This window comes from Lithobates pipiens, unplaced genomic scaffold (genome assembly GCF_037356315.1).
Source record: "Lithobates pipiens isolate NorthernLeopardFrog02 unplaced genomic scaffold, aLitPip1_a1.2 Scaffold_18, whole genome shotgun sequence".
NCBI classification, from domain to species: Eukaryota; Metazoa; Chordata; class Amphibia; order Anura; family Ranidae; genus Lithobates; species Lithobates pipiens.
Window position 1 is genome coordinate 526,500,379 of NW_027507758.1, and position 26,848 is coordinate 526,527,226.

At 45.1% G+C, this 26,848-nt stretch overlaps 1 protein-coding gene across 4 annotated transcripts in view; it reads right to left on the reverse strand.

The window, feature by feature from the left end:
- The window catches only part of ROCK2 (Rho associated coiled-coil containing protein kinase 2), a 267,460-nt gene extending 248,287 nt beyond the window's left edge, over positions 1-19,173 (reverse strand). For 2 of the 4 annotated variants that reach the window (XM_077488794.1, XM_077488795.1), the window contains exon 1: positions 18,419-19,173. In XM_077488794.1, coding sequence (XP_077344920.1) covers positions 18,419-18,517 — 99 coding nt within the window. In that variant the 5' untranslated portion in view covers positions 18,518-19,173. The remainder of the gene's footprint in view (positions 1-18,418) is intronic. The other 2 variants (XM_077488796.1, XM_077488797.1) reach the window with 2 other exon arrangements.
- Between the last annotated feature and the right edge of the window lie 7,675 nt (positions 19,174-26,848).

Sequence of the window (26,848 nt, forward strand, 5' to 3'; positions counted from 1 at the left end):
CGAGGGCTACAGAAACACACAAAGTGATGAAGAAGAGAAAAGCAGCACGGCCCTGTCCCGTTTTTGTTGTCCTGATACAGTCGGCTGTGTGAGACGTGTCAACCTAGGACAGGAACTGTGTTACTGGCAGAATCACAGTGAAAGTAGAAAAAAACAAAAAAAAAAAAAAAAACACTGCATTGAAGTTTTGTTCTTGTATTTAGATATGCTTTAATAATGGTTCACTTTAAAGAGGAAGTAAACCCTGATGGGTTTACTTCTTCTTTGTCTCCCTGCAAAGGTAAAAGCATAATGGGCTACTATGTATCGCATAGTAGCCCATTAGGTGTCACTTACCTGACACAGGAGCCAGTGGTGTCACCGCTGTCCCCTGTAACACAGAGCTTCCATCTTCTTCCGGGTATCGCTGCTCCGGCCATTCACAGCGCCGGAGAAGCGATGACGCCACTCCCACGCATGCACATGGGAGCCGCCACTAACAGCGTATCACCGTTAGCAGTGGCATGCTGCTAACGGCGATAGTGCGCCTGCGTGCCGCTGTCTACGGCGCATGCGCCATAGACAGCGGTGTCTGCCTTTTAGTAAATATCTCCTAAACTGTGTAGGTTTAGGAGATATTTCTTGGACCTACAGGTAAGCCTTAATCTAGGCTTATCTGTAGGTCAAAGTGGTTTGTAAGGGTTTATAACCACTTTAAGTAAATCCATTACAAACCTGGGAAGTTCAGACTAATGGCCCGTACACACAATCCGAATATAGTATGAAAACTGTCATCCAAGGAAGAATCGTACGATTTTCAGATCGTGTGTACACTACTTTCGAGAGCCAATCATGACAGTTCATCCGATATTATTCGACCGGACAATCGGGAAAATGTTCCTCGTACAATACCAGATCGTTTAGTCAGTATAGTTGTCGCCCGAAAACACAATACAAATACATTACAACACATGACATCACTTTTTTTTTTTTTTCTGTCGTACAAGAATTTTCATGACTTTACTTACCTATTCAATTTCTACTTGCGACTATTAAGCAAAAAAGGTTGTACGATCTGTCGTACAATACTCGAATCGCATGTATGGGCTATTAGGCTTGATGTACACGGGACGTTTTTACAAACTCTCCTGAACAATTTAACTTAACAGATAGTAACCCACGTTTTAGTAATAGTTAGCTATAGATATTTAGTAATAGATATTAGTAATAGATAGTAACGTCTGTTTTGCCACGTTCGTGTTTAGAAGCATTTTAAAAAAAAAGATTTTTTAAAAATTACCAAAAATGAAAAACGCCCGTAAACGAAAACGTTTGGCTCTTGAAGTGTCAGTAAAAAAAATGTTTGCATTCCAAAAAATGCCTCTAAACTCAACTGCCTAGAAACGACCCTGTGTATATGGACAGATAACAGAGGAGAGTTCAGGGGCAGCTGAAAAAAAAAAACGCCCAACTGATCCTCAACGCCCGTTTACCAGCAGCAGTGTACATGGGGCCTAAGAATATGAACAATGATATCATAAGAGGAGATAAAATACAGAAAGAAGCAATCCACAGATCCTGCGATACAGACCACATGCAGTAACATACAGGTCTTGTCTTTTTTCTGTAGCAGTGCACCCTCCTACCTTCCAGGCCTCTACCGTTATGTCCACCTACCTCTGTTTCTTGCATTAGTATAGGAGTATAATGCACAGTATACATGGTATTCAATGATGGTGGTAGGGTTACCTTAAAGAACTTCAGTCTAATGGAAAAGTAGGTTACTCCTTTAAAAAAAAAAAAAAAAAAAAAAAAAAGGAGCTGCTTAAATAACCATAGTCGGAATGGTCCAGGAACTTTGTTACAAAAGGGCTTGTCGCTCAATTTCCCCAGCCATGACGCAGGCCGCACTTGTCCAGCCTGGAATAACACTATCTTTAGACTTTATTGATAATCCAGCATCACATGTGAGCAGAACCTTTTTATACAGCATGCCTTGATGGAGCGAACAGATCTCAGCGGCAGTGTTTTATTCTCACTGCAGTTCTGGAACGCTTTAGAAGATGCCGGGAGGAATGTGGGTTGATAATTTGGGTAGAAGCAGTGGTTGCACGTTTTACAAGTCACACTCACATACCTCTCAAAGCATTCAAATTTATTCGAATGTAGCTGTATTAAAAACGCATCACCGATCACCGCAAAACTGAAATCAAGTTCTAAACTCTAATACAAACAGCTGTAAAGGATTCCACTCCACCTTAGGCCCCTTTCACACTACTGTGACTTCAAAGTTGCGCAATTTTGCCACGATTTTCAGGGAATGCCTATGGACCTCAACTCGCACCAAAGTCGGACCAATGTAGTACAGGGACTACTTTGAAGTCGGTGCGACTTGAAGTCACACAGATATGATTGGTACTCATTGGAAATCAAGGGGTACGACTTGTCATGCGACTTTGCAGTCCCAAGTGTGAAAGAGGCCTTAACCTGTGTAATCTACTGCAATCAAATTCTAGGCCGCACCCCACACGAGAAGGGGGTCTTCTTCTGAATCCATATTTACATCACCAATCACATACAAACTTCAAAAGGCAAATTTTAAATCCAATTGGTGGCTGTGAAGAACATCTTCTAATGCCGGCCATACACAGTTCGAATTTCGAAAGAATTGGCCTGTATAACTGACATAACAGAATAGTCTACAGTGGGTGTGTCTGTGAACACCTCTACAGCATCAAACAGCAATAGAGGTTCTGAAAATAGCAACTAACTAACGTGAGAGGTTAGACAGATGTGCTACAGTTCTGCCTGGACAAAAGCCTGAAGCACAGTGGAGGAATGCTGTTTTCTAAGCATTGCAATCCTAAGCATTTGAAGTCTTATTATACATACACACACACACACACACACACAGACACACACACACACACACACCCTATATACATATATATCAGGGGTAGGCAACCCCTGGCACTGGTGCTACAAGCGCAATGCAAAGCCTCTTTTGCTGCCACTCGACTCCCTCCCCATCAGCAGAGCAGTGCAGGGAAGTGCCAGCGACACACTAATGCATTCCACTGTCAGAATTCCCCACCCTGCACTAAGGGGGGGCACTGTGCCCGCACACAATGTAAAAGATGGGAAACATTGTTTGGTTCTCTAACTTTGCTGTAGCTGTGATCAGATGTGGGGGGGGGGGGGGGGGGGTAATGATGAAATTGAAATTATTCCTGAACCTTTGTGTCACTTACTACTTACCCCGGCACTCTGTGTCCCTTTAAGCCACAGCCAGTATTCAGCATAATGAAAATCACACCCAACCACTTTTTCTCAGCTGCGGGAGCCCAACTTATGATCCTGCACACAGGCCCACTGCTTTCCAAAAATACCCCTGACCTGAGCTTATCATTGTGCATCTATTCCAGATGTTGGTATTTGACATCACACACACACATCACATACAAGCACATAGCTGGATGAGAGAGGTGGATCAGCAGGATGAGTGTGCCAGGACAGGTAGATGGGTCTCATCTCTGCTTCCTTTCACTGCTCTGCATATCATAGATGAGAAGAGGGTACAGCATTGGAGCAGATGTAAAAAGGAGGTGTATTGGTGTGGCAGATGAGCAGTGGGAATAGTGGTGGGGCAGGAGAGCAAGGGGGTACAAAGGTGAGACAGATGTGCAGGAGTTACAGTGGTGGGGCAGATGAGCAGATGGGTTCAGTGTTAGCACAGATGAGAAGGTGATGCAGTAGTGAGACAAGAGCATGGGGGTACGGCGGTGGAGCAGATGTGCAGTGAGGAACAGTGGTGGGAGGGATGAGAAGAAGGTTCAGCGGTGGGGCAGATGTGCAGGGTAGTACAGTGGTGGGGCAGATGAGAAAGGGGGTACATCGATGGGGCCGATGAGCGAGGGGGGGGGTTACAGTGGTGGGGCAGATGTGCAGGGAGGTTACAGTGGTGGGGCAGATGTGCAGGGAGGTTACAGTGGTGGGGCAGATGTGCAGGGAGGTTACAGTGGTGGGGCAGATGTGCAGGGAGGTTACAGTGGTGGGGCAGATATGCAGGGAGGTTACAGTGGTGGGGCAGATGTGCAGGGAGGTTACAGTGGTGGGGCAGATGTGCAGGGAGGTTACAGTGGTGGGGCAGATGTGCAGGGAGGTTACAGTGGTGGGGCAGATGTGCAGGGAGGTTACAGTGGTGAAACAGATTTGCAGGGGGGGGCAGTGATCTGAGGTGTGGAGTTGCAGGAATTGAGGATTATCTGAGGCATGAGAGTGCAGGATGTTAATTTCTCACTACTAAAGTAGTTTACAGCATTTACTTTATAAAAAATCCTTTTTGTGATTGAGAATCTGAAGTTTATAAAATCGCCATGCTCAATTTCTTTGAAAACATGTTTCGGCACACTGTGCTCAAAATGTTGCCTACCTCTGATAGAGATTGATTGATATATATCAGACAACAAATAACAAATCTAAAAAAATAAAAAGGATATTCATCCAAATGAACGCCAGCTCATCACCAAAGATGCTGGTGACTAAATCAACTTTACATACAGATGCTGGATGTGCATCTGTATATGCCATTTAGATGTTTGGGGACAAAGTGAACATGAACGTCCCCTAAAGCCACGCAAGTCCTGTTCCATCTCCAAGTGGACCTGTACTTCCACTAAAACCACCAAAGGTCTAGTACATCTCCAAGTGGACCTGTACTTCCACTAAAACCACCAAAAGGTCTAGTACATCTCCAAGTGGACCTGTACTTCCACTAAAACCACCAAAAGGTCTAGTACATCTCCAAGTGGACCTGTACTTCCACTAAAACCACCAAAGGGCTAGTACATCTCCAAGTGGACCTGTACTTCCACTAAAACCACCAAAAGGTCTAGTACATCTCCAAGTGGACCTGTACTTCCACTAAAACCAAAGGTCTAGTACATCTCCAAGTGGACATGTACTTCCACTAAAACCACCAAAGGTCTAGTACATCTCTACTCCATCGTTTTCTTTATATTATCTTAAGGAGAATGATACAGGGGATGCTAGAACATGCAAATGTGCGTGGGTGTCCCCAAAACTGCCAATGTGACGGGACTAGAAAAACCATGGGCTGGTTTTATCCATGTACCGTATATACTCGAGTATAAGCCAAGATTTTCAGCCTCTTTTTTGAGGCTGAAAGTGCCCCCCTCGGCTTATACTCGAGTCATCGCTGTCTGCCTGCTCGATCAGCGTATCGAGCAGACAGACGGCGGACATTCTATGATTCAAAAGCCGCGCCTCCGGCTCCGCCTTCGCCTGTGATAGGCGGAACACTGAATTTCCCAGCAGCCTGTGTTCCGCCTATCACGGGCATCGTCTCATCCTCGTACTACGGACGAGGATGATACGACGTCCGTGATAGGCGGAACACAGGCTGCTGGGAAATTCAGTGTTCCGCCTATCACAGGCGAAGGAGGAGGCGCGGCTTTTGAATTTTACAATGGCCGGCGACGAAGAGGGCACGGGACGGAGGCAAGGCAAGGCACGGCACGGGACAGGACGGGACGGGACGAAGGCAAGGCACGACACGGGACGGAGGCTCGGGACAAAGGCTCGGGACACAGGTAGGCTGGACACACACACACACACACACACACACACACACACACACACACACGGATGGAGACACACACACACGGATGGATGGATGGATGGAGACACACACACACACACACAGGGATGGATGGATACACACACACACAGGGATGGATGGATGGATGGAGACACACACACACAGGGATGGATGGATGGATGGATGGAGACACACACACACAGGGATGGATGGATGGATGGATGGAGACACACACACACAGGGATGGATGGATGGATGGATGGAGACACACACACACAGGGATGGATGGATGGATGGACACACACACACACAGGGATGGATGGACGGACACACAGGGATGGACGGACACACAGGGATGGACGGACACACAGGGATGGACGGACACACAGGGATGGACGGACACACAGGGATGGACGGACACACACACAGGGATGGACAGGCATGTCTCACCCTCGGCTTATACACGAGTCAATAAGTTTGCCAGTTTTTTTGGGGGTAAATTGGGGGCCTCGGCTTATATTCGGGTCGGCCTATACTCGAGTATATACGGTATAACTAAAATATCACTTCTGAGAGTAGACTGACCCTTTAAAATTTTGGACATCAACTCTATTTTTTTTTTTTAGGTGTGTTAGGCCTCTTTCACACTGAGGTCCCGTTCAGGCCCGCCTGTCAGTTTTTCAGGCGGACCTGAACAGGTGCTCCATAGAGCTCTATGGAGCGTCGGATGTCAGCGGTGACATGTCCGCTGACATCCGACCCGCTCCGATCCGAAAAAGTGTAACGGAGGAAAAAGCTATTTTTCCATCCGTCTGCAGATCGGATCGGGTGACGACGGGCACTGCGGTCCGTCGTCATCCGATCTCCCATAGGGGAGAGCGGCGCTGTGACAGGTCCGTCCCTGCGCAGTGTGCAGAGACGGAGCTGTCATCTCCCTGCTCAGCGGGGATCGGCGGAGTGATCCCCGCTGAGCAAACGGATATCCACGGGGCGGATCAGAACTGATCCGCCCCGTGTGAAAGGACCCTTAATCTGCCTTAAAGCGAAACTTCACTCTGTTAAGTAACACTGACTATTTGTAATTATTATGCTGCTAACATTAGTCATTAGATAGGAAAATATATCATATGCAATTGTTTTCCTTTTCTTTCCACTTCTTCAGTTACTTCCTGGTTTCCAGGCCTAGTCAAATATCATACATCCCAAGAGTCGTCCAGGAAGGGTTTTCTCAGCTAAGCACACCCTCCTGCCTGCTTGACTAAGCTAAGCTAAGGGCAGATAGATTCCAGGAAGTAAATGCTACATGAACCATCTGCCCTTACTCAAGATAGTTTCTGACAACAGCTAGGGGGCATTTTTCAAAGTGATTTCTCATCAAAATAAAGCGTAGAGATGTTGCTGGATGGGCGAGTTTACTTTGATTATAAAAAAATTAATTAAATAGCGTAGAAGTAGCAGTGTAGTTCCACCATAAAAAAGAAAAAAAAAAAGTGGCGAATGAAAGACAGGCTAAAAGGCGCCCGAGGAACCGCTCAAAATGTAATAGAAAGCAAAAATACTCAGATAAAAAAAAAAGGCAGACAGAGATAAGGGAGAATTAGAAGCCATCAGTGTGAAAATGCGGAGGGAAGTACTTGTATGGAATATTCCAGGGCCTGGAAAAGAAGATATAGAAAGGCTTCGGATAAAAACAGAGCAGGCAGCTGTGACAAGGCATGGTGATAGAAGACAGGGGAGGAGAGGCCTGGGAACAGATCGCCAATGTGAAGTCTGGGGGCAGAGGAAGTTGGCTCACGGCTCCTCCGCACACACAGTTTTGGCACAAGCTCTCTGCTGTCAGAAGGCCTTAGACACATTGCTGAGGGGTGAAGCATCGCCATATATAAAGATCCTCAAATTAAACATCGATATTGACCAACACAGAAGAAAGATGTGCAAACAAGAGGAAATAACTGTCTTACTGGTTAGTCATATGACCAGAGAAGAATTCGCATCAGGCATTTCATTTTGGATGTCTCAATAAAGTTACTATTTTTAAAAAAATATTTACGGCATGATCAAAACACGCAAAAGGCTGCTGTCATAGTCGCTGGAGCTTAAAGTCACATTTGGGGTTATAAAACAATCAGAACATTCAGTCCTATATTATTATAATCATCTGGTTTCTCAAGAAACATTTCCATCTACTACCTTATCAAACACAGCAAAGAAAACATTTGGATGAATCTGAATGAACGTTCAGAGCCTTTTCAGAACAAACCATTGTTTCTTAGTTCTAGTTCAAGCCAGATGCAGTTCAGTGCATTTTTTATCTGCATGAAAAATGCATGCACAGTGTTTTCCATATATTCCAATGGTCCTAGTTCACACCGGAGCAGTCAGTTCCAGTCAATTTTGAGTGCAGAGGGAAAAAAAAAAAAAAAAAAGCTGATTTTTTTTCTGCACAGAACTGTACTGGAACATAGCAAAATGTATCAAAAATGCACCGGAAATGTGTGTGGTGCAAAATAGTACGCAAAAACTCATCCCGAACGCATCTGGAGTGCATTTTTGTGGCGTGAACTGGCCCTCAAACGTATACAGTGCCATCTGCACCAGTATCATTAGGGCTTTTACATGACCAATCCGTTCAGGTCCGCCTGTCAGTTTTTTAGACAAACCTGAACGGACGCTCCATAAACCTCTATGGAGCGTCGGATGTCAGCGCTGACATGTCCGCTGACATCCGACCCGCTTCAATCTGAAAAAGTGTGACGGGGGAAAAACCTACTTTTCTATCCATCTGCAGATTGGGTGACGATGGGCTCTGCAGTCTGTCATCATCCGATCTCCCATAGAGGAGAGTGGCGCTCTGTCCCTGCAGACGGACCTGTCATCTGCCTGCTCAGCGGGAATCGACGGAGCGATCCCCGCTGAGCAAGAGGATGTTCACGGGGCAGATCATCACTGATCTGTCCCATGTGAAAGAGCCCTTAGGAGTACAGTCAGCTTTATTCTGTCACACCTCAGATGACCTCTGACCCCCTAATATTAAATGAAGTCTGACAGTTCTCATCCTGGCAGCTGCCTGGCTTCTGAGTATGCAGTATTTCAGGTCAAACAGCAAGACCCCTTTCACACGGAATGCGTTTTCAGGTGCTTTAGCGCTAATAGCAGCGCCTGTAAAGTGCCTGAAAAATGCCTCATCTGCAATCCCAGTGTGAAAGCCCGAGCGCTTTCATGCTAGGGTGCGGCGCTGGCAGGACGTCAAAAAAAAGTCCTGCAAGCAGCTTCTTTGAGGCACTTTAGGAGCGGTGTATACACCACTCCTAAAGCACCTTGGCATCAGCGCTTTACGGGCACCTTTAACCTTTTTCGGCTGCTAGCGGGGGTTAAAAGCCCCTTTAAAACTACGGTAAAGCGCCGCTAAAACTAGTGGCGCTTTATCACCAACGCCCCCGCGATGTCAGTGTGAAAGAGCTTTTAAAGTCAGAATCATATGCCCTTTGACCCCCTGACAGAAGCTGAAGTTTTAGACTTAAAGTTACAGAAGTAGAGCCAATGCTTTTTTGGCTATACTTCTCCTGTGGATCACAGGAGTGCAGTTCGTTCTGCGCTCCTGTGACCCGTTTTCAGCAGACAGCAGGATGAAGTCCGTTGTCTGCTGACATCAAAGCTGTTCCAGGCTCTTCAAGTTCACAACAATGGAGTCGGGATCCACCCACATGCCTGGACTGGCACTCAGCTCAGCCTGTCAGCAAGCCGCTGAGAGCCAGATCCAGCCGCTCCCGCCCCCTCCACAGCCCAGCACTCCAGTAAGGGAGGAGGGGGTAGAGCAGAGAGCGGTGACTGACAGTCAGCAGCTCTCTGCTCAGGGAGCTATGAAAACCGAGCGATCAGTGGTGTTAGATCGCTGGGTTCTCAGTCTTAGAGGAAGCGGGGAACAGATGCGGCATTCAGCTAGGCAAGTATGATCCTGATGAAAAAACATAACCCCATACTTCTCTTTTAAACAGCATACCACTGCAGTTATACAAACTTCAAGCTGAAATGCAGATATAAAAAAAAAAAAAATAATAATAATTTAGGTTCAGCTCACATTTATGCATTTTGCGATTGGTGCGTTCTACAGTACATTTTTGCACACGCGATTAGCATTTATGCTTTTACTTTATTTTTGCCCAATTTGATGTAGGGCAGATTAAAAAACACAAAACGTGAATCGCGGTTAAATTGTGGCAAAAACACATTACATGCTTTTCTGCAGCTTCTCCACTGAAGTCTATTGAATCCAAAAAAAAAATTTAAAAAAATAAAAAGCAGTTTTGCTTTTAAAAAAAGTCTCTGACCCTTTCCAAAAACGCAGCGGCTGAAAAACACATAAATGTGAACGTGTCCCATAGGAAATCATGTTAAATGAACTGTAGTGCGTTTCTGCAAAAAACAAACAAAAAAACAAACAAACACATAGGTGTGAACCAAGCCTTACCCTTGCAGTGGTACTGCTCAACGGCAAGGGTGAACTGGTCACTTTGCCTAGGGGATGATGAAGAAGACGATTTACTTCTTCCATGCTGCAAGACCCCCTAAACTCTTTGCTGACCGACCGGTCACAGCCCTGTGACCTCATCCCATACAATGCAGGCCCATCAGTGATGCAGGCCAGCCCACATCCTTCAGACAGCGGAGAAGAGCCTCAGATGAGTGAGTAATAAAGTATATCACCTTATTCCTCGTCCTCTAGGCAAAATGAGCAGGTAAACCTTACTGAGTGGATGGGAATCTACTGCAAAAGGTCAAATGTTTATTTTCTGAAGCTCAGCTTTAAGAAAACATTAAAGTGGTTGTATAGTCATTTTTTGACTTTTACCTACAGGAATGGTGGTTTAGGAGATATACCCCTCGCAATGCGCCGCTGACTGCAGCAGCGCATGCGCACAGGGGATTCTCGGCTGGAAGCCCGGCAGACGCCGGACCCTGCCGGGAAGAAATCTCTTATGCGCGGGCGCGACTATAATCGCGGCTCCGCTCACTCACATCGCCGGAGCCGCAATACCCGGAAGAAACGCTGAGGGAACATGTTAGCTCCCTCGGCGTGGATCGGGCCAGATGTCGGGGCCTCGTTCTAAGGTAAGTATTTCATAATGAGCTAGTATGTGGTGCATACTAGCTCATTATGCTTTTTCCTTTGCCTGTCCAGGGTTCCTGTGATTTCGGCAGCCCAGCCAATTTTTTTAATTGCCTCTTGGGTGCTGCCGTCGCCATTCCTGATAAGCAAAACTGGCAGCGATGCTCATGCGTGAAGCGCGTTGTGTTTTCTGAATAGCATGGTGACGGAGGAAGGAGAAGGGAGCTGAACTTCTGGGGGACCTCGCTGCAGCGAGGTCTCCCGAAAGTGGGGATGGGTACCTACACCCCTCTATCCCCCGAAAGGTGCCAAATATGGCAGCAGAGGGGGGCAAGAAGCAAACAAGCGGAGGGTGGAGCTCCGCTTTATGGTACTCAGACATAATGGAAAGAGGAGGACAGGTAATGCCTCCAGATTACACTTTCTATTTACACCAACTTAAAGTAGCTGTAGAACTATAGGGAAAACTTTGTCATTTTGGAAAGTGCAAGGGAGGGTTATAACCCCCAGTAAGGCTTATTTTTGCCCTCTTTGTCTCATTGGGGAGATTTCCCTTCACTTCCTGTCCCATAGCAAAACAGGAAGTGAGATGAAATCCCTGCAAATTAAGGCAATCTCTTGGGGACCTACAGGTCACTAACAGGGATACAGACAGGTGTTCTGATCCATCTCCCCTCAATCCAAAACTAAAAGAAAAAAAATAAATTAAAGTATATGACCACACATACACACGACCTTCACAGATATGTATTGTCTAATGTTCTCATCCCCTCACTAAAAACTCCATAGGCAGAAAATGATCTTTCATGATTGGTCGCTGTTCAGGAGAACATGTGACAAGTCGAGATGACAACGAGGAGAATCCACACTGGCCTATCAGTCAATACCGGTTGGTTTTCAGCTTTGTTCATGTGAAACACTAAATTACCGAGAGCAATTCTGCTGAAATAAACACTGGCAATACTAACACCTATTACAAAAGTTAGCGAGTGGTACTGGATTAATAGTAGCTTGGGCCCCGGGCTGTTTCAATAAATTGATCTCCTGCCAGTTTGATTGGCTCATACATAAGAGACAGTGTACATCAGGTGTCTCAAACTGGCGGCCCTCCAGCTGTTGCTAAACTACAAGTCCCATGAGGCATTGCAAGGCTGACAGTTACAAGCATAACTCCCATTGGCTGAGGCATGATGGGACTTGTAGTTTTGCAACAGCTGGAGGGCCACCAGTTTGAGACCCCTGGTGTACATGGACCTGCTTTGAGCTAAATTACTACATCGCCTGACTGTTCTCATGTCCACGTGCTGCCTGGTGATTTTCTGCCTAAGAGGAGCAGGGTGGTTTCTGTGTAGCTGCGCTAATTAATGGACAATGCCTTCTACTTCATGTTATGGCAAGTTATTTTCTATTATAACCATTTAATTCAACTAGGTATCTGACTGACTATCTGTGCTTGCTCACTTTTCTTCGGGCACATGTAATGAAAACACTGCTCTTCAGTTGTGTCTGGACCTCCTGACTGAAGAGCTTGTGTAGGACCACCATGCCAATAGCACATCATACCCATGATCACATACCCTCCCTTAGTTTGTCAATGGACATGGTGACAAAAACTACAATTTGGAGGTTACTGTTCATTGATCCCTAGATATTGGAGGATCCCAATTCTTGACTGGGTTGCCAGGGTGTGCTCCTAAAGGAAGATGGGAGATCTGATGATCTACCTGCACAATACACGGGACCAATATAATACAATGTGTAACCACTGGGTTCTTTTTATGGACACTCTAGCACAGGGGTCTCAAACTTGCGGCCCTCCAGCTGTTGCAAAACTACAAGTCCCATGAGGCATTGCAAGGTTGACAGTTACAAACATGACTCCCACAGGCAGAGGCATGATGGGACTTGTCATTTTGCAACAGCTGGGGGGCTGCCAGTTTGAGACCCCTGCTCTAGCATTTAAGACTTCTGCCCCCCCCCCCCCCCCCCAACAGGCCCCTGCCCCATTCTACTTTGGTCTCTACTGTATGTTGGCCAACACCATCCTCTATTTGATTTCAAAAGTGCATGGCCTAACGTGCCAATGCAGAGTTTGCATTCTCGAGCCATGTACAAACCATCTTGGTGACCCTATATCCTTCTACCTTTCCCTCTGTTTATGGCAGTCGCAGGGCTTTCAGTCATCTCAATGCCTAGAGCTTTTCTCAGGATATCTTTCATAAGAATGTTTATTGAATTTGTGTGAAATTCTAAGGCATTCCTTTGTTGGTCGATGACGGTTGCTTTCTGTGCCGTCCCTATCTCAATGGTTATAAAGCAATAAAATTGTATTCTTTACAAATGGAGGTTACTGCAAAGCCATATGTCCCATAGCATCACATGTCTTCCTACATTTTAGTGCAGGCCTGTACATCAGCAGACCAAAAATGCATACAACTGCATTCAAGGCCCACGGATACTCCAATGTACAACTCACACTGCAGTAACTACCTGTGGAGACGAATGTGGGTGTGCCAACTGCTGCCAAAATGGGTACAAAGATCTAGGTTGTTCATGCCTATGTAAGGGCATCCGTACAAAACAAGACCTCATGTAATCAAAGTATCAGCCAACAAAAAGTCTTTGTTGTCTCACAGGCCTTAAATTTAATTAATGGCTTTGGAGAAATAACATTTTCCAAAGTGCTCACAGAAATGAGAGGAACTTGTCACAATCTGGTACGTATAAGAGGGAAATAGAAGGATAAGTATATGAGAGCAGTCATTGTAGAACCAATTTTAAAAGGTGCACTACTTTGGTTCCCTACTTAGCAAGTCTTGAATGCCCAATAAGAATATACGTGGACATTTCTTGATGTGTAATATGTACATGCTTGTTCTGGGTGAGGGACTCACCAAGTAGTGAAGAAGGGACAAGCATGACAGCTCGGGAGCATGCATAAAAAAAAAGAAAAAAAAAAAACACACACACGTCAATTTTTTTTTTTTTTTAGGAGGAATAGAATAGCTGGTTCAAAGCAAAAGAAAAAACATCCCACCACCTAAAGCTCAGACAGGGGTCCTCTACCAAGTTCATGGAGTGAATCTACAAATGTTCTTCAATCTTGGATACTGATATATGGGGCACACATATTCTTATTTATCACATTTTAAGAAGCCGTTTATTGCTGTCCAAAATGAGCACGCTCTGCATTTCATTCTCCAAAACCACACAGGAAAGTGTTGTGGGCAACCATTACGCCATTTGTTTCAGAAGAATAAATAATAAGTTACCTTTACCAGCCAATCGTCTCTTTAGTTTGGTTATGCTAGGTTTTGTAAGCCAATTTCTAATAGGCATGTTATGAACTGCTGCACAAGTTATTGAATCCTTCCCAAGAAACCACAAAAGGTGCCCACATAAGGACCAAGCTGTCACTCAGCCTATGAATCAGACTGGCACGTTCCCTTCATTCACACATAAACCCTGTAAAAATATCTTCGTGGTAAGGCCACAGGACTCTGGTGACCACAATTCCTTTTTCGAAGACGCTGTCATCTCTTAGTTCTCAGCTTGGCACACGGGCAGTTGTATTTTCTGTTTGCCATCTTATGTTTTTGGGTACATTATCACCAAAACTAGAATATTTTATCAAATTCAAGCCCCAAAATAGATCCCTGGCACATGTGTACATTACAATATTCAGATTTCACATGAAACCCGGAAGGCAATAGAAGCTTTAATGATCAGGGATTGCCCTGATATCAAATAGCTGATTAATAACCGCCAACAAGAGCTAATTAGCTTAAGTGACTAATCCCAGGCTAGTTCTGTATTAGCTGAACTGTCTGCATTGTTTGCTTTCTCTGCCGATTCCAAAAAGGCAGCCCTGCAAAAGTCTGTGGAAGACTTTTGACCCCAAGTTGCTTTCCTTAGATATCAGCCCTGAACTTTGACATGCGAAGGCTTCCTATCCTGTAAGCAGCTTGGAGCTATTAAATAAAGTATTAACTAGCGACACTGATCCTGATAAACCAGTTGCCCAAAGAACTACAAGTAAACTGTTAATGCCTTTAAGCATACTTCCAGAGGAGGTTTTCCCAGCAAGCTCACACATTAGGTACCATACCAAAAATAAGATTATACAGACAGGGTTCAAAAGCATTTAAAGATGTTAGAACAATCACAAGGGTCATTATTTCTATTAGCACATATACATGAAAAAACTCCAGGCCATTGTAGCTTCCCAAACAATCACCACTGCTCCTCTGAGATGGAACAGTCAATCGGGTCAGGTTGCATCTACCTTAACAGTTGTCAATGTTTCTGCAAGATGGAACAGATCATTAGGCGGGTTGTATCATCCTGAACAAATGTCACCAGCCCTTTAAGATACAACCTGGCCAATTGATGCCCCATTTACCCAAGCAACTGCCACTGGCCCCTTGAGACACAACCTGGCCAGATGATTATTCCATTTACCCAAGCAAATCGCCACTGGTCCTTCAACATGGAATAGTAGATTAGCCAGGCTGTATCCACCCAAACAACTACCACTGGTCCCTGAAGATGGCAGGCTACGTCTACCCAAACAAAGGCCATAAGGTCCCTCAAGATGGATTAGTCGATGGGCCAAGCTATACCTACCTGAAACAATTGCCACTGTTCCCAGGAGATCAAACAGCTGATTAACCAGGTTGTATCTAGCTGATCAACTGTTCTTTTTACCAAAGCATTTACTACTGGTCCCTTAAGATGGCAGGCTACATCTACCCAAACAAAGGTCATAAGGTCCCTCAAGATGGATTAGTCGATGGGCCAGGCTATACCTACCTGAAACAATTGCCACTGTTCCCAGGAGATCAAACAGCTGATTAACCAGGTTGTATCTAGCTAATCAACTGTTCTTTTTACCAAAGCATTTACTACTGGTCCCCACAGATGGAAAAGTTGTATGTATCCCAAAAATTGTCACTGGTCCTTCAAAAAAAGAATAGCTCAAGTTGTCCCCAAACTGCAGCTCGGGGGGCCAGATGTGGTCCTTTGCTAGCTTTTATCTGGAAGTTGAGGCACTATTCCTGCCACTGATACAAGACACTAGTCTGCCAACAATGGGGTACTATTCCTCTCAATAATACCAATGATGGGGCACTATTCCTCCCAATAATACCAAACGTGGTGATGTTTACTCCCACTGATGCCAGGAAAATGTACGTTCCCGCTGACCCCCCTAAAGTCTGAAGGACAATAAACTTGCCCTTTGTTTAGAAAGTTTGGAGACCCCTGAAATAGTTGATTGGCCAGACTGCATCTACCAAAAACAATCGCCACTGGTGTTTAGAGAAGGAACAGTCAACAGTCTAAGGGCCAAGTTGTGTCTACCTGAACAATTGTCATTGCTCACAGAAGATAGAACAGTTGATTAGCTATGTTGTATATTCCTGAACAGTCGCTAATGTCCCTCGAGATGCAACCTGGTTGATTGACTGTTCCCTCGAGATAGAAAAGTTGCTCGCCCATGCTGTATCTACCTGAACAATCGCCACTGGTCCCTTTAAGATGGCAAGCTGTATCTACCCAAATAATTGCCCTGATTCCCTGAGATGGAACAGGCTGTAGCTACCCTAACAATCGCAGGTTATATCTTACTGGAAAATCAATTGACCAAGCTGTATCCTCCCAAACCATCACCACTGTTCCTTCAAGATGAAGAACACAAAGTCTTGTTCATTGCATAGGTATGTAGATTTTGCTGGTGAATTGTGCCTATAAAGTACACTGCAGTTTTGGCAGGCACTGTTCCATTTGATAAAGTTGGGGTTTTAACTCATGGCCTGAAAAATCCTAAAGCATATTACAGAAGGGGCTTGCAATGCACTGGTGTCCTTCTGGCCTGCCCCCACAAAGCTGACCTAAGACTGCTAAAAGGGTCTGTTCAACCTTACATGCAGAGTCCATAAAAGCCTGATGTCAGCAGTCTACAGAGATTAGAAAGTCTGGTCCACTTGGTGTGTACCCAATGCTTAAGGCTGGCCATACATTATACAATTTTCTTCTATAGATTTCCTTTAGATTTACCAAAACCATATAATATGAGGTCAAATCTAAACACTTTCAGTTTATGTGCAATCAGGCAGGCCCTTGTACTACACAGTTGAAGGTAAATCTAAAGGAAATTGAATAAGAAAATTGTATGGTGTATGGCCAGCATTAGTCAGGCTCAATAACCCCACCTCCACTGTCAGATCAGCTATATTCAAACACAGAATCGGATCAGGACCTCTGAGTGTGGTCAGCCAAAACAAGCAGATGCCAGATCTTTTAGTGCATCTTGAGGCCCATGTGCAATATCCAACCATCCAGATGTCAAGGAACTACACATTCCAGCAAACCAGTTCTTGTAGCTCTATCATCCAGCTGTCGAGGAAGTGGAACCACAGATTTTAGCACACCTGTTCTTATAGATCTATATGCAATAGAGCCTAGCACTTTGCAGTCACCCAGCTGGCAAGGAACTACAAATCCCTAGCACACCAGTTCTTGTAGTCTCACATGCAATAGAGCCCAGCACTCTGCAACCATCCAGCTGTCATGGAACTACAAATCCCAGTACACCAATGCTGTAGTTCTATGCACAAAAGGTACCCAGCTGTTAAAAAAAAAAAAAAAATACAAATCCCATCACACCAGTTCTTGTAGTCCCATGCACAATAGAGCCTAGCACTCTGCATCCACCCAGCTGTCCAGGAACTACAAATCCCAGCACATCAGTTCTTGTAGTCCCATGCACAATAGAGCCTAGCACTCTGCAGCCACCCAGCTGTCAAGGAACTACAAATCCCAGCACATCAGTTCTTGTAGTCCCATGTACAATAGAGCCTAGCACTCTGCAGCCACCAAGCTGTCAAGGAACTACAAATCCCAGCACATCAGTTCTTGTAGTCCCATGCACAATAGAGCCTAGCACTCTGCAGCCACCCATCTGTCAAGGAACTACAAATCCCAGCACACCAGTTCTTGTAGTCCCATGTACAATAGAGCCTAGCACTCTGCAGCCACCAAGCTGTCAAGGAACTACAAATCCCAGCACATCAGTTCTTGTAGTCCCATGTACAATAGAGCCTAGCACTCTGCAGCCACCAAGCTGTCAAGGAACTACAAATCCCAGCACATCAGTTCTTGTAGTCCCACGCACAATAGAGCCTAGCACTCTGCAGCCACCCAGCTGTCCAGGAACTACAAATCCCAGCACACCAGTTCTTTTAGTCCCATGTACAATAGAGCCTAGCACTCTGCAGCCACCAAGCTGTCAAGGAACTACAAAGCCCAGCACATCAGTTCTTGAAGCTTCACGTGCAACAGAGCCCAGCATTCGAAAACCATCCAGCTGTCACTGAACTACAAATCCCAGCACATCAGTTCTTGCATCCCACAGCTGGTTTGAACTTTTCCTGAGGATACATGAACCCACCACCAGTCCAACTCAAGACCAAAACAACCTCAAAATCCCCACCAGCATTTACACAAGCGTTCTGAAGACATTCAACAGACTCATTTCATTTTAGCTCTTTTTCATCTGGGACCCCCAACGCCCCAGTTTAAAATCTGAGATCTTGGGCTATAGAAGTGGCAATCTGGGGGAACCCAATTCCAGGTCACATATCCATAACAATACAGGTAAGGCCAGACTCCAAAAGGACTATTGAGAGGTGACCATCCAGGCTGTTACTCACCAGCAGGCTCTCCACATTGATGGGCGAGCGGGGGTTCCTCAGTATGGTCTCCAGCTTCTCCTGCCTGCTGGTCATCCACCCTCCTGGGGTGCCAGACATGTTGGCTGCTGGCTTAGTCTAGATTCTATACAATGGAGGTTCTATGGAAAGTCCCACCTGGATGAAGAGAAGCCACCTTCACCCTGACATGGGGACATCAGCCTGCACCCCAAAGGCAGCCTCAGTCCAGCAAAGGCTAGAGGAGAAGTCCATGCAGAGAGGACCTCTTCCATGGGCTGGGGGGGAGGCTCTCTCAGCGTGTGCCCAGCGAGGGCTCCATGATCACACCGCTGGGGGTCCAGGGAGGAGGAAAGTTTTGTTGGATCCGATGCAGGGAAGGGGGAACCCCCCGGATCTCTGGTCCTGACCCCCGAGGGTAGCCGGTTTCAGGAAGTGGGAGTTGTAGGACCGGCAGAAAGTCCTGATCGCCTGTCCCAGCAGTGCCGCTGGCCGCTTCTTCTTCTTCCTCTCCGTGCGGTAGAGGCGCCTCTTGTGCCCCCTCCTCTTCCTCCGGGGGCAGGATCTGCTCTGTCCCCCCTCCCTCCCGGCTGCAGATCACCTCCCGGCCACGGAGGATGCCGCCTGCCCGCCTCGATCGTCCCTCCTCGGTGCCCTAAACGGCCCGGTCTATGGGAAGTGTGTGCCGCCTCGGTGCCGCTGCCTTCCCGGCGTGCCTAGTCAGGCGGGGATCGCTGTCAGTGCCGGCCTCCTACAGCCGCAGACCCTCCTCTTCCTGCAAACACCATACACACCCATGGAGGGAAAGAGGATGGCTGGGACATCGCTCATCCGCTAACTTTACCCCATCACAGCCCGATGGCATGTCAGACATGTATCGTGCCAACAGCCTGTGATCTGCCTGAAAATGCGCCATGCCGGCCTGTCATGCTAATCCCGTGGCTTCAGTTCTTTGAGTTGCTCATTAAGAACAAGTATGCGATCAGGGCTGTCCTCCAACATTCCACACCTTTATACTTTCTCCACTATACAACTTTCCTCATCTTAATTCTTTTCCTCAACTTTCCTGATCTCCATATTTCCCCTACAACATTCCTGATCCCCCATACTTCCCCTACAACTTTCCTGATCCCCATACTTCCCCTACAACTTTCCTGATCCCTATACTTCCCCTACAACTTTCCTGATCCCCATACTTCCCCTACAACTTTCCTGATCCCCATACTTCCCCTACAACTTTCCTGATCACCCATACTTCCCCTACAACTTTCCTGATCACCATACTTCCCCTACAACTTTCCTGATCCCTATACTTCCCCTACAACTTTCCTGATCCCCATACTTCCCCTACAACTTTCCTGATCACCATACTTCCCCTACAACTTTCCTGATCCCTATACTTCCCCTACAACTTTGCTGAACCCTATACTTCCCCTGCAACTTTCCTGATCCCCATACTTCCCCCTACAACTTTCCTGATCCCTATACTTCCCCTACAACTTTCCTGATCACCATACTTCCCCTACAACTTTCCTGATCACCATACTTCCCCTACAACCTTCCTGATCACCATACTTCCCCCTACAACTTTCCTGATCCCCATACTTCCCCTACAACTTTCCTGATCACCATACTTCCCCTACAACTTTCCTGATCACCATACTTCCCCTACAACTTTCCTGATCCCTATACTTCCCCTACAACTTTCCTGATCCCTATACTTCCCCTACAACTTTCCTGATCCCCATACTTCCCCTACAACTTTCCTGATCACCATACTTCCCCTACAACTTTCCTGATCCCTATACTTCCCCTACAACTTTCCTGATCCCCATACTTCCCCTACAACTTTCCTGATCACCATACTTCCCCTACAACTTTCCTGATCCCTATACTTCCCCTGCAACTTTCCTGATCCCCATACTTCCCCTACAACTTTCCTGAACCCTATACTTCCCCTGCAACTTTCCTGATCCCCATACTTCCTCTTATCTGCAACTTTCCTGATCACCATACTTCCCCTACAACTTTCCTGATCCCTATACTTCCCCTACAACTTTCCTGATCACCATACTTCCCCTACAACTTTCCTGATCCCCATACTTCCCCTACAACTTTCCTGATCACCATACTTCCCCTACAACTTTCCTGATCCCCATACTTCCCCTACAACTTTCCTGATCACCATACTTCCCCTACAACTTTCCTGATCCCCATACTTCCCCTACAACTTTCCTGATCCCTATACTTCCCCTACAACTTTCCTGATCACCATACTTCCCCTACAACTTTCCTGATCCCCATACTATCCCTAAACTTTCCTGATCTCCATACTTCCCCTACAACTTTCCTGATCCCTATACTTCCCCTACAACTTTCCTGAACCCTATACTTCCCCTGCCACTTTCCTGATCCCCATACTTCCCCTACAACTTTCCTGATCCCTATACTTCCCCTACAACTTTCCTGAACCCTATACTTCCCCTGCAACTTTCCTGATCCCCATACTTCCTCTTATCTGCAACTTTCCTGATCACCATACTTCCCCTACAACTTTCCTGATCCCTATACTTCCCCTACAACTTTCCTGATCACCATACTTCCCCTACAACTTTCCTGATCCCCATACTTCCCCTACAACTTTCCTGATCACCATACTTCCCCTACAACTTTCCTGATCCCCATACTTCCCCTACAACTTTCCTGATCACCATACTTCCCCTACAACTTTCCTGATCCCCATACTTCCCCTACAACTTTCCTGATCCCTATACTTCCCCTACAACTTTCCTGATCACCATACTTCCCCTACAACTTTTCTGATCCCCATACTTCCCCTACAACTTTCCTGATCCCCATACTTCCCCTACAACTTTCCTGATCACCATACTTCCCCTAAAACTTTCCTGATCACCATACTTCCCCCTACAACTTTCCTGATCCCCATACTTCCCCTACAACTTTCCTGATCACCATACTTCCCCTACAACTTTCCTGAACCCTATACTTCCCCTACAACTTTCCTGATCCCCATACTTCCTCTTATCTGCAACTTTCCTGATCACCATACTTCCCCTACAACTTTCCTGATCCCTATACTTCCCCTACAACTTTCCTGATCACCATACTTCCCCTACAACTTTCCTGATCCCCATACTTCCCCTACAACTTTCCTGATCACCATACTTCCCCTACAACTTTCCTGATCCCCATACTTCCCCTACAACTTTCCTGATCACCATACTTCCCCTACAACTTTCCTGATCCCCATACTTCCCCTACAACTTTCCTGATCCCTATACTTCCCCTACAACTTTCCTGATCACCATACTTCCCCTACAACTTTTCTGATCCCCATACTTCCCCTACAACTTTCCTGATCCCCATACTTCCCCTACAACTTTCCTGATCACCATACTTCCCCTAAAACTTTCCTGATCACCATACTTCCCCCTACAACTTTCCTGATCCCCATACTTCCCCTACAACTTTCCTGATCACCATACTTCCCCTACAACTTTCCTGATCACCATACTTCCCCTACAACTTTCCTGATCCCCATACTTCCTCTTATCTGCAACTTTCCTGATCACCATACTTCCCCTACAACTTTCCTGATCCCCATACTTCCCCTACAACTTTCCTGATCCCCATACTTCCTCTTATCTGCAACTTTCCTGATCACCATACTTCCCCTACAACTTTCCTGATCCCCATACTTCCCCTACAACTTTCCTGATCCCTATACTTCCCTACTTTTCCTACAACTTTCCTGATTTCATACCTTTCCTACCACTTTCCTGATCTCCATAATTTTACTACAACTTTCACAATCCCCATACTTTTCCTATAGCTTTCATGGTCTCCATACTTTTTTCTACAACTTTCCAGATCCTCATACTTCCTCTGCTTTGCAAAATTCCTGATCTCCATACTTTTCCTACAACTTTACAGATCATCATACGTTTCCCACAACTTTCCTGATCGCTATATTTTTCCTACAACTTTCCTGATCTCCTGATTCCCATACTTCCTCTTCTCTGCAAACTTCCTGATTCCCATACTTTTTCTACAACTTTCCTGATCCCCCATGCTTTTCCCTCAACTTTCCTGATCTCCATACTTCCTCTTCCCTACAATTTTCTTGATCTGCATAACTTCTTTTTTTCTCCAACATTCCTGATCTCCATACTTTTCCTACAACCTTCCTGATCCCCATACTTTCTCTTCCCTAAAACGTCCTAATCCCCATAATACTTCCTCTTCCCTACAACTTTCCTAATCCCTACACTTCCTCTTTCGTACAACTTTCCTGATCCCCATACTTTCTCTTCCTTACAATTTTTCTGATCTACTATTCCAACAACTTTCCTGATCTCCATACTTCCTCTTCCCTACAACTTTCCTGATCTCCATACTTCCTCTTCCCTACAACTTTCCTGATCTCCATACTTCCTCTTCCCTACAACATTCCTTATCTGCATAATTTCTTTTTTCTCCAACATCCCTGATCCTCATATTTTCCCTACAGCGTTGCTGATTCCCATACTTTCCCTTTCCTCCATTGTTCCTGATCTTTGTCCTTTCTTTTCTATACAACGCTCCTGACCCCCATACGTTCTGTTTTTCCCAGCTTTCCTAATATTTATATTTGCTCCACTCTCCAACTTTACTGATTTCCATACTTTTTTTTTTTCTCCAACATTCCTGATCTCCATACTTCCTCTTCTCTGCAAATTTCCCCATCCCCATACTTTCCTTTTTGCTCCAACGTTCCTGATCTCTGCTCTTTCGTTTCTGTACAACGCCCCTGAATCTCCATACTTTCTCTTCTTCCCAACTTTCTTAATCTATATACTTTCTGTTTTCTCCAGCAATTCTTATCCCCACACTTTCTCTTTTCTACAACTTCCATATATATTTTTTCTTCTCTACAATTTTTTTGTTCTCCATATGTTCTCTTTTCTATAATGTACCCAATCTCCATACGTTCTCTGTTCTACAACTGTCCTAATCCATACTTTTTCCTCTCAACAACTTTAGACTGGTCCCCATTATTTTCTCTTTTCTCCAACTTCCTGATATACATATTTACTCTTCTGTATAACTTTCCTGATCTCCACACTTTTACTTTTCTACAACTTTCCCTTCCTTCAACATTCCTGATCTGCAAATTTTTTGTTTTTTCCAACTGTCCAGATCTCAACACCTTTCTTTACAACTTTCCTGATCTCAGTACTTTCTATACTTTGTCCTTTCTACAATGTCCCTGATCCCCATACTATCTCTTCTCTACAGCTTTCCTAATCCCCATACTTTCTATTCTCTACAGCTTTCCTGATCCCCATACTATCTCTTCTCTACAGCTTTCCTAATCCCCATACTTTCTATTCTCTACAGCATTTTTGATTCCCACACATCCTCTTTTTTTACAGCTTTCCTGATCCCTGTACTTTCCCTTTTCTCTACTTTTCATGATCCCCATACTTTCTGATCTGTCTTTCTACAATGTTCCTGATCTCTACACTTTCTCTTTTCTACACCTTTCCTGATCCCCATACTTTCTCTTTTCTACAACTTTTCTGATCTCCATTCTTTCTTTTTTTCTCCAAAATTCCTGATCTCTATACTTTACCTTTCCTTTAACTTTCCTGACTATATACTTGGATACTACAATGTTCTTGATCTCTGTTCTTTCTCTTCTCTGCAACTTTTCCGATTCCTATACTTTCTATTTAAAAAAAAAAATTCCTGATCCACATACTTTCTCTTCTCTGCAATGTTCTTGACTTCAATGGTTTCTCCTTTCTCTTTTTGCCAATTTTCCTCATTCCTATACTCCTTTTCCAACTTTCTTAATCCCAATAATTTCTATTTTCTACACATTTCCTGATCTTCTTACCTTCTCTTTTCTACAATATTACTGATCTCCACCTTTTCTCTTCTCTCTAGTTTTGCTAATCTCCATACTTTTTTTCTTCAGTGTTGCTGATTTCTATACTTTATTTTCTCTCCAACTTTCCTGATCTCCATACTTTTGTTTCTCTCCAACTTTCCTGATCTCCATACTTTTGTTTCTCTCCAACTTTCCTGATCTCCATACTTTTGTTTCTCTCCAACTTTCCTGATATCTATACTTTTCTTTTTTTTGTCAATAACATTTCAGATCTCCATACATTCTCCTTTCTTCAAAGTTTCTGATCTTCGTACATTCTTTTCTCATTGCCACACTTGTTCCAAGTCGCAGATTGAAGCCAAAGGGTCAGTGTAACCATCAGGCAATTTACATTTCAGGGGAGATCAGCAATGGCAGCCTCTGTGTTCCTCTCCCGGAGGAAGAGAGCATGGAGCAGAGTTCTGTCCATTTGTAGACAGAGCAGTTGATTTACTAAAAGGGGGAAATGGCTGTTCAATTTTCAGAAAGAATGCAAGTAATAAAAGTGTATCTGAACTAAAAAGAAAAGTAAAGATTTGCTATGTTATAGGGAACATCTAGAAATGTTATTTGTGCCTAAACTGTACCTTGAACAAATTCTTCTACCTCCATTTATACTGTCTATGCTCAAACATGTTCCCTAGCTTCCTCCTCTGTCCAGTACCAGTAGTTCTCTTAGGGTAGGGACAGTCATGTCATTCTGCAAATTCTCTATGAGCACTACCTAGTAGCACATAATCACAGCCACTGGCTTTAACAGCACTGGTGTTGAAACCCAGGCCCTGAGGGATAGGAACCTATCCAATTCCATCATTCCTACGCTCCTAAAAGCTAGCAAATCCACCTCTCAGAAGGTTCATCCTCACACAGGGAATACATACTTTGCTTGGGGATACACCTTGGGATGCATCCTTACCTTGTTCAATCCAGTATGGGTTAATGTTTGGCCTTCTGCTCTAGTGATTTCATTTTAAAGATCACTTACCTCTCGTTCGTTTATTAAAGCTTTTGTACAAGGTGCTGCTCACAAAGTTCCCCCTGTATGTCCACTCATTACTGTGTGATTTTAACCATGTTCTGTTGGCTCTTGAAAAAATTGTGCTATCCACACTCACCGAATAGGTGGCCTTCTTCATTGCCATCACCTCTGCAAGGCAAGTTTTTGAGTTAGCAGCTTTCCCTAGTAGAGAACCCTTTCATATTCTACACCAGGATAAGGTTGTCTTCCTAAGGTGGTCTTTTCTTTTCACCTTAACCAGGACATGTACTTTCACCTCTCTGTCCTGCCCCAGTAGACCCCAGAGAGGGTTCACACCATTATTTGCATTTGGTGTGATCTGTTCGAGATTATCTCTTAGTCAGTGTTTTTTCAGGCTGCTTGACTCACTTTTTGTCATTCCTTAGGGTCCCCGTATAGAATAGCCTACCTCTCATTCCACCATTTCTAGGCAGCTTAGGCAACTCATCATTCAAGCCTTGGGGTTTAAAGTGGTTGTAAAGGCAAAGTTTTTTTATCTAAATGCATTCTATGCATTCAAAAAAATCCTTCTGTATGCAGCAGCCCCCCTCAGCCCTCTTAATACTTACCTGAGTCCTGTCACGATCCAGCGATGTTGCACAAGAGACTCGGCTGTCTGGGACTCTCCCTCCTCATTGGCTGAGACAGCAGCGGTGAGCCATTGGCTCCCGTTGCTGTCAATCAAGTCAATGAGCCAACAAGGAGAGAGAGGGGCAGGGCCAGGCCGCGGCTCCGTGTCTGAATGGACACACGGAGTTGCGTCTCAGCTCGGGGTGCCCTCATAACAAGCTGCTTGCTGTGGGGGCACTCAACAGGAGTGCCAAGGCGCGAGGAGGATTAGGGCTGGTCTGTGCAAAAACAATTACACAGAGCCGGTAAGTATAAAATGTTTGTTATTTAAAAAAAATATATAGACTTTAGTATAAGGACAAAGTTCTGCCTTTTCCTGTCAAGGCGCACACTAGACCAGTAAGTGCTTCTTGGGCTTTTCATCATCAAACATCAGTTTAATACAGTGCAAGGCTGCCAGCTGGTCTTCCATTCAAATATTCTTCAGGTTTTACCAGGTGGACATTTAGGCCATAGTTTGTGCACATAAGGAGCTTCAGGCAGCTCTTCGAGCTGCAAGTAGCTCCTGGTTTACCCTGTTATTGTGGGCTTGCTGGTGTTTGTTATGTTGTGTTTACCACTCCTTGGATTGCTTTTAGACATCCCATAAATCTCGGAATTACTTTTACCCTACCCATAATGAATAAAAACATAATTGCACTGAAAGGCTGCACTCATGGTTACTTATGGGTGGCACTGATAGGTGGCACTGCTGGGCACTGATATGTGGCACTGATAGATGGAATAGATAGCCATCATTGATGGCACTGGCAGGCATTGAGGATGGCCACTGATTGGCATTTCCCTGGTAGTCTAGGTTGGCATAGCTGGTGGTCCAGTGTGGTGGCAATCCCTGGTGGTCCTCGTTAGG